This window comes from Embiotoca jacksoni, unplaced genomic scaffold (assembly GCF_022577435.1).
Source record: "Embiotoca jacksoni isolate LCO1_2020_lvr unplaced genomic scaffold, fEmbJac1.0.p SCAF_78, whole genome shotgun sequence".
Lineage (NCBI taxonomy): Eukaryota > Metazoa > Chordata > Actinopteri > Embiotocidae > Embiotoca > Embiotoca jacksoni.
Window position 1 is genome coordinate 1,109,465 of NW_027185434.1, and position 8,846 is coordinate 1,118,310.

General features: G+C 46.6%; 1 protein-coding gene across 7 annotated transcripts in view; it reads left to right on the forward strand.

Annotated features, from left to right (window-relative positions):
* The first annotated feature begins 1,230 nt into the window (after positions 1 to 1,230).
* Positions 1,231 to 8,846, forward strand: part of mtmr1a (myotubularin related protein 1a) — a 14,913-nt gene continuing 7,297 nt past the window's right edge. Inside the window, exons 1-10 of one of the 7 annotated variants that reach the window (XM_069177925.1) lie at positions 1,231 to 1,571; positions 2,566 to 2,668; positions 3,005 to 3,028; positions 5,684 to 5,752; positions 7,063 to 7,150; positions 7,308 to 7,402; positions 7,564 to 7,671; positions 7,852 to 7,950; positions 8,114 to 8,197; positions 8,434 to 8,583. In XM_069177925.1, the coding sequence (XP_069034026.1) occupies positions 1,465 to 1,571; positions 2,566 to 2,668; positions 3,005 to 3,028; positions 5,684 to 5,752; positions 7,063 to 7,150; positions 7,308 to 7,402; positions 7,564 to 7,671; positions 7,852 to 7,950; positions 8,114 to 8,197; positions 8,434 to 8,583 (927 nt within the window). In that variant the 5' untranslated portion in view covers positions 1,231 to 1,464. The remainder of the gene's footprint in view (positions 1,572 to 2,565; positions 2,669 to 3,004; positions 3,029 to 5,683; positions 5,753 to 7,062; positions 7,151 to 7,307; positions 7,403 to 7,563; positions 7,672 to 7,851; positions 7,951 to 8,113; positions 8,198 to 8,433; positions 8,584 to 8,846) is intronic. The other 6 variants (XM_069177919.1, XM_069177920.1, XM_069177923.1 and 3 more) reach the window with 6 other exon arrangements.

Genomic DNA, 8,846 nt, shown 5'->3' on the forward strand with positions numbered 1-8,846 from the left:
CTGCTGCTTATTATATTATTCCACTTTTTTTTACCAGAAAATATTAAAGTGGGGTGGGCTTGTAGGGGAGGGGGCGGGGGGCAGCATACACAGCACAGAAGTGTTTTAGAGTACACACATTCATACAAAGTTAAAAATACAATATTGGAGTGTATAATAAACTGTATTAACTACTGTTTAATTCCTTGATTAATCTCGTGAATAACATATATGATATGAGACAAGAGCACTGAAAACAAGGAGAAGAGACTGCAATAAAGCTGAACTTATTATTATTATTATTATTATTATTATCAGATAAATTATAAATTCTTTTACAAATCATGGACGCTGCATCCTCCAGGTTAAAGAGGAGAGGGACCATCCAGCTTGTTATCAACTCAGTTCTAAAGCCAGCATCTGTGATGGTACAGGGATGCATTAGTGCACATGGCATGGGTAGCTTGAACATCTGGAAGGAAGTGTTAATTCTGAATGATATATTCAGGTTTTGGAGCAACATATGCTGCCATCCAGACAACGTCTCTTTCAGGGAAGGTCTTGTTTATTTCAGCAGAACAACGTCCAACCACATTCTGCACGTATTCCAACAGCATGGTTCTCTAGTAGAAGAGTCCGCTGATAAACTGGCCTCCTGCAGTCCAGACCTGTCAATCATTGAAAACATCTGGAGCATCAGGACATGAACAATACAACAAAGGAGACCCTGAACTGTTGAGCAGCTGAAATCCTCTATCAGGCAAGAATGGGACCACATTTAACTTTCTAAACTCCAGAAACTGGTGATGCAGCTCAGTGGTGAACATGATCCTGGAACAACTTATAGAGATGTGCTGCTGACATCAGATTCAAAATGAGCAGATGGCAATAACATTTCTTAACATTTGATATTTTTTCTTTGGTCGATTTTCTATTAAATATGAGTTCACATTAATTGTAAATCATTGAATTATTTACTATTTTGGGAACGGGGTTGTATGATCTAACTGATAGTTCAGGAATACAATCTGACATTAAGTTTGTGGTTTCGTTAATAGGTCAGATGTAGTTTCACATTTCCTTTCACATCCTTCCTCCTTGTGATGGAGGATGTGATGGAGGTGAATACTAACAGGCCTCAGACTCCTGATCCAGCTCTGACCACTAAACACACCGGATTACATGCAGAAGCTCATGTCGGTGACACCACCGTCCCGTTTGTCTGCTGCTTCCTCTCATCCTCATCGTCGCATCACTGGCGGCCTGTGAAAGGGCGGAGCTACAGAGCGAGGAAGAGATGCATTGAGTCGGAGTCAGGAAGAAGCGCAGACAGGCAGATGAAAGGAGACCACCCGGTCCTCCACAGACAGGCTCTAACACAACAAACAGGACCGGCACCGTTTAAACAGACGTTCCATTTCATCCGGTAACAGCAGACCGCCGCCTCCTCCGCCTCCCTCCGCTCCGCTCACCCACAGCACACCGATGGAGAAGCAGGCCGGAGCTGCCGGGGCGGCGGACGGAGCAGGGCCCAACAGGAAGCCCTGGGGTTCGCCGACCTGCGGACCTGCCGCCGGTGATTCCCTGGACAGGTAAGTAGTACCATTATAAGACGAACATTGACGACATTGACAGTCTTATGAAATATTACAAACTATTTCCTCAATTGTGATGATCATCCCTTTAATTCGGCATAAATCTGGACATTAAAGCAGCGCTGCTTCCATAAACATCTCTTTTAAAAGTGGCCCAGCAGTCCTTCATATAAGAAACGGTCACAGAATCTTTCCGGATTTTTGACTGGAGTCTGGAGCGGCAGCAGCCACCGTCTGGAGCTAACGGTTACTGGGCTGAGAGCTCATGTAAACACCAGCAGAGTGAGAACAAGTGTTAGAAAGAACAACATGTAGTCAGACGGAAGACGCGGCTCCAGCGGCGGGCGGACACGCAGCTGTCACCCGGCGGCGGCGCTCTGAAACAGGCCCAGCTCGGTGACAAGCAGCCGCCGCTAACACAGACCGGAGGTTCCGGTCGGCCGGACCGACCACCGATCCGTCTAACCCTGCAATTCCTCTCAGACTGTCATTTATTAAAGAACGCAGTCAGGTGAAGAGTGTAGCAGCCGCTAACTATGGAGTCACAGCTGGAAACCCATCATGTCGCCGCTGGGGGAGGACACTGTAGGGGGCGCTATTGGTGTTGGCGTTGTTGGTGTTTTTGTAGGTGTTGTTGTTGGCGTTGTTGGTCTTGTTGTTGTTCTCGTGGTTGTTGGTGTTTTTGTTGGAGTTGTTGTTGGTAATTGTGTTGTTGTTGTTATTGTTGGTGGTGTCATTGATGTTGTTGTTGTTTGATATTGTTGGTGTTGTTTGATGTTGTTGTTGTTGGTGGTGGTGTTTGATGTTGTTGGTTTTTTTTATGTTATTGTTGTTAACAATTAAAAACGTCTCTAGCAGTCCATCAGAGAATGGACCTTCCTGCCTCTAAAAAATAGGACAAAACACGTTTCAGAGACTAAACTACATTTACAACATGTCTCAGCTTCTTCTCCCTCTCTGTCTGTCTCTCTGTCTGTCTCTGTGTCTTCAGTCCAACAGGTTCACATGTAGAATGGTGTAAACAGCTGATAGCAGCCACCATCTCCAGTCAGATCTCTGGATCAGTCCAACCTGACGTATCCATCAGGGACAAGGTAGCTGACACACACATACACACACACACACACAAACACACACACACACACACACACACACACACACACACACACATACACACACACACACACACACAAACACACACACACACACACACACACACATACACATACACACACACACAGACACACACAGACACACACACACAAACAAACAAACACCATACACACACACACACACACACACATACATATATACACATGCACACACACACACACACACACACACACACACACACACACACACACACACACGTACACACAGAGACACACTGCTGACAGTGTTTCTTATCGGTCTGTGTCTGTAACTGATAGGCTGGGAGAAGAGCAGACTTCCTGGTAAGGTCACTGTGTGTGTGTACACGTGTGTGCGGAGCTTAGCGTGTTAGTTGCATGTTTTGTGGTCTCTCTTCTGCTTGTGTCTGTCAGCAGCAGCCGTCTCTCTATGATCTGAAACACTGAGCCGTTTGTTCACACCGTGGATCCACTCAGGACATATCAGGTGGAAGTGTAACTCTGCAGGATGTAGCAGGTGGAGGTCACTCTGTCACTCATGGAGTAAAAATAAAAGATGAGGCAGAGCTGGAAAAGCTGCAGACAGGTGTGATGTTTGACAGTGATGGTGTTCCTGAACACTCCACTGACATCTCACCTGTACACTTCCTGTCTTTTCTGTATGAACAACATGTCCGACCCTCACCTGACACCAGGTTCTGACCGAGGTCCAGCAGCTCCAGTGGCTGACTGCAGCCTTTGAAGTATATACAGACATGAGAGGAAACACAACCTGATGGAACTCGCATGATTTGGTTTTTAGTTATTTTGTTTGGTTTTATGACACATAAAGTCATTTTATTTGGTTTTATTTGACAGAGAGGCGGGATATCAACTGACAGGTGTCCTCAAGGTAGACAAATAACACCAAAGAAATAAAAACAAAACAGAACAAAACAAAACAAAACAATAAAAAAAAACTATATATATATATATATATATATATATATTTTTTTTTTTTTTTTTTTTTTTTAGGTAGGTAGTTACTTTATTAATCCCCAAGGGGAAATTTTTTTGCTACAGCAGCATTTATAGATACAGGAAAGCAATAAAATAACAGTAAAAAATATTATTATTTATATTTTATAAACTGTTTTGTTTTTGTTTTGTTTTTATTGTTTTGTTTTTATTTCTTTGGTGTTATTTGTCTACCTTGAGGACACCTGTCAGCCTCAGTTTCTGTCTCCTCTGATGGACTGGACTTGGTTTCCACATCTCACCACACCTGTCAGTTGATCCCCCGCCTCTCTGTCAGCCATCCAAAAACATGCACCTCAGGTCAGGTTACCTGGCGCCGTGCTAGTGGCAGCCTGCTGCAGCAGCTCCCCCCCTGAGAGCCCCCCCTGAGAGCCCCCCCCTGCTGTAGCGAAGAAATTTCCCCTCAGGGATTAATAGAGTACTATAAAAAAAAAAAAAAAGTCTTCTTCAGCTGGTCCTCTCACTGACTGTTTCTCATTTATCCTTAAACTGTGAGTCTGTAGCAGCATGTGAGTCTGTAGCAGCAGGTGAGTCTGTAGCAGCAGGTGAGTCTGTAGCAGCATGTGAGTCTGTAGCAGCAGGTGAGTCTGTAGCAGCAGGTGAGTCTGTAGCAGCAGGTGGAGTCTGTGGAGGACACACAGCTGCTGAAGTCCCGTTTCAGTCTGAGAACAACATAACTTCACTGCCTCTCTGCCTCTCTGCCAGTCACATGTCAGCTGTGGAGCTTTTTTGCTGCTGTTCTGATCTTCTGCTGCATAGTAGGAAGCTTCCACATGTTCTCTAATGAATTATTGTTTAACAGGACACTTCTCCTTTGTTTTGAGCTGTCGTCTGCCTGCACCACAAATACAAAGATTAAACTTTGAGTTTGATATCAGTGTGAAGGTGGAGGCTACATATGAACTATATATGTGCGTGTGTGTGTTCATATCCTGTGGTTTGTTTAACCTCCAGGTGTCCAAGAGGATGAATCCCAGAGTAAGAAATGACTAAGAAATATATTTAAACAGACACACACACTCAGAGCGTGCTGTGAGCAGCTCTGGGTCTTTGGTTTGGACTCTGATGTGTTCAGACTGCTCAGTGTGAACAGGAAGTGGTTGTGTGACAGGTCAGAGGTTAACTGTGCTTCCTGCCTCCGCCAGAGCAGAGAGCTCCTCTTCCTCTCTCAGAGCTCCTCTTCCTCTCTGCAGAGCTCCTCTTCCTCTCTGAGCTCCTCTTCCTCTCTCAGAGCTCCTCTTTTTCTCTGAGCTCCTCTTTCTCTCTCATAGCTCCTCTTTCTCTCTGAGCTCCTCTTCCTCTCTCAGAGCTCCTCTTCCTCTCTGCAGAGCTCCTCTTTCTCTCTGAGCTCCTCTTTCTCTCTCAGAGCTCCTCTTTCTCTCAGAGCTCCTCTTTCTCTCAGAGCTCCTCTTTTTCTCTGAGCTCCTCTTTTTCTCTGAGCTCCTCTTTCTCTCTCAGAGCTCCTCTTTCTCTCTCAGAGCTCCTCTTTCTCTCAGAGCTCCTCTTTCTCTCTCTGAGCTCCTCTTCCTCTCTCTGAGCTCCTCTTCCTCTCTCTGAGCTCCTCTTCCTCTCTCAGAGCTCCTCTTCCTCTCTGCAGAGCTCCTCTTTCTCTCTGAGCTCCTCTTCCTCTCCCAGAGCTCCTCTTCCTCTCTCAGAGCTCCTCTTTCTCTCAGAGCTCCTCTTCCTCTCCCAGAGCTCCTCTTTCTCTCAGAGCTCCTCTTCCTCTCCCAGAGCTCCTCTTCCTCTCTCAGAGCTCCTCTTTCTCTCAGAGTTCCTCTTCCTCTCTCAGAGCTCCACTTTCTCTCTGAGCTCCTCTTTCTCTCTCTGAGCTCCTCTTTCTCTCTCAGAGCTCCTCTTCCTCTCTCTGAGCTCCTCTTTCTCTCTGAAGCCGTCCTTAGTAACAACATGTCTGTCTAACGTCTCCCCTCTCTCTTCCTGTCTCCACACTTTGTCCCCCTGCAGCAGGACTTGCAGGACGAAGAGCTTTGTTACCATGGAGACAGTGATTCTGAGCCTCCCTCCAATGCTTCGGCAAGTCTTTGTCTGTCTGTCCTCTGTCCTTTGTCCTGTCTGTCCCTCCCTGTACTCTGTCCTCTTTGTCACTCTCTGTCCTCTCTGTCCTCTTTTTCCCTCTCTGTCCTCTGTCCTCCCTGTCCTCTGTCATTCCTGTCCTCTACCCTCTGCCCTCTGTCCTCTGCCCTCTGGCCTCTGCCCTCTGCCCTCTGGCCTCTGTCCTCTGCCCTCTGTCCGCCCTGCTGCTTCTTCATGCTTCCTGTCCTCTTGCAGAGCGGCTGAGTGTCCCCAGGACAGACAGCAGAGAACCAGTCAGGAGGTTAGAGACATGCAGAGAGGGAGGGGCTTAATGACCAGTGGTCCTGAGAAGGATTCTGGGAGATGTAGGACTGTGTGGCTGCTAGATACTCTGTGGATCAGTGTTTATTAAAGTCCGGTGACGTCATGTTCTACTGTTCCTGTTTGTATGTTCTGCATCACTCTGATGAAAACATGTATGTGTTTATGAACGCGCTTACATTCATGTCTGGACTCTGATGTCTGCAGCATTTTATTGTATTATTATTTATGATCTGAGTACTCATTGGTCACACAGGAACATCAGTTCTGTTGTGTCTGCTCCACATTCACTTCATTATATTATAGTTGCATGTTTCTATAACATCAATGATGGAGACAGAACATCCATCACACAGCTGAGTGGTCCGACTGACAGCAATCAGCTGTAGCAGCAGGACGTCCTGATGAGGAGCGAGCAGCTCGTTGGGTTTCAGATGATCCCATTGTTGGGTTAGACGTCTGTGTAAAGTCTCCATGCCGTTCAAACATCATGTTCTCATCAGTCAGTCCATTATTTTCTCAATTAATCAGTCAGCTGTGAAAACACCCACCTGTGTCTCTCAGAGGTCAAAGTTCAGCCTCAAACATTTGGTCATGTTCAGTTTATTTTCATGGAGGACTGAAGGAAGCAGAAGATATTTACATGGAAGAAGAGAAGTCCTTCAACATGTCTTACAGTGATGAATGGATTATAAGAACAGTTGGTGAATCATTTTGTGTCCTTGATAAATCGCTGAGTTGACTCATTGCTGCAGCAGGTGTCAGAATATTTTCCAGGTTTCCTTTGTTTACTCAGCAGAACTCACATGATGCTTGTTCTTCCTTTGACTGGTCCACATTGAATCACTTTAAATTCAGTCTGCATGAACCTCATCTGTGTGTGTCCCAGCATGTCCACCAGTCAGCAGGCCCTGTGTCCTTGAGACATTCGGCAGCTGAGACGTGTCCTCAGTGTTCAGGTTCCACTGACTCCTCTGTGTTCTCCACAGAACCTCCCAGCCCTCAGGTACGGGGCGCAGGTCAAGATGTTCCAGAACCAGGTTCCTCTGCTGCCAGGGGAGACCATCCAGACCACAGGTCCTCCATCCTGTCTGTCCCTCTGTCCTATGTCCTCAGTGTCCTCTTATCCAGCCACACAGTGTAATCACAGAGTACCTTACTATTGTGTGTGTGTGTGTGTGTGTGTGTGTGTGTGTGTGTGTGTGTGTGTGTGTGTGTGTGTGTGTGTGTGCAGTCAAGGATGTGATGTACATCTGTCCGTTCAGCGGTCTGGTTAACGGGACTCTGACTGTCACAGACTACAAACTGTACTTCAGCAGTGTGGACAAGGTACGATACACACACACACACACACACACCTGTGTGTAAATATTAGTGTTAGTGTGTATTAATGTTAGTGTGTGTTAATATCAGTGTGTGTTTGTGTGTGTGTTTGTGTGTGTGTGTGTGTGTGTGTGTATGTGTGTGTGTGTGTGTGTGTGTACACACAGGAGTCTCCCTTCATCCTGGATGTGAACCTGGGAGCCATCAGCAGACTGGAGACCATCAGCGTCTCCAACCAGGGAGAGAACACCAAGGGACTGGAGCTGGTCTGCAAGGTAACACACACACACACACACACACACACACACACACACACACACACACACACACACACACACACACACAGACACACACAGGTTGCTGTGATTACAATTAATCTGTCTGATCCCTGATTGACCCCTGATTGACCGCTGTCTGACCCCTTCCCTCCTGCTCTGTTGCTGTCTCTGCTTCAGGACATGAGAAGTCCCCGGTTTGCCTATAAGACAGAGGGCAGGCAGCTGGACGTGTTGGAGGTTCTGGTGAAACATGCGTTCCCTCTGTCCCACAGCCTGGTGAGTGTCTCCTCCTCCACACGGATATGGAGTCAGAGCAGTGATGTACACGGTGGGATCGTATGGACGGACTGGAAGCCTCTTCAGTGATAAAACAGACTTCTTGTTGCTCTATTATTTTGAGCCCAGGTGTTAACTAACACGTGTCCGTCTCCTCCGGCAGTCTCTGTTTGCCTTCCTGTACAAGGAGCAGTTTCCTGTGGACGGTTGGAAGGTGTACGACCCAGCAGCCGAGTACCGACGGCAGGTAACACCTCCATCACTACAACACCGACAACTACCCCTACTACAACCGACAACAACGCCTAACCCATCACCTCCATCACTTTAGTGTTACTGTCAATAACAACACTTCCTGCAGGTTTTTCACATTAAAAGCCTCCCAGGAGGGGCAGGAATGGTGATGATGCAGTAAGATCTTATGCAATGCCTTGTTTTCAGTCTGCTGATGTTTTTATTCGTTTGTTGGACACGTCCTCTCAGGGTCTTCCTAATGAGAGCTGGACCATCAGTAAGATGAACATCACCTACGAGCTGTGTGACACCTACCCCTCGGTCCTGGTCGTTCCCACCAACATCACAGAGGAGGACATCAGACGGGTGGCTGTGTTCAGAGGGAGGCACCGCATACCGGTCAGTGGGAGGGACACATGTCCATCAGGGTGGACAGACACAAGGTTGTCCAGCTGTCTGACTGCATTACATGTCCTCTGTGTTGTTATGTTGTAAAATACTCATACTGATGTCCAAACTGAAACCTGCAGACAGCGTTAAAGGTGTGATATTATTTGAAGGTGACGAGCTACACAAAGACAGTCTCAGGTTTAACTGTAACACTGAAGTCATTCAAACAAACAATGAAGACATTTGTCCCCAAATCAAACAAATGTCTATAA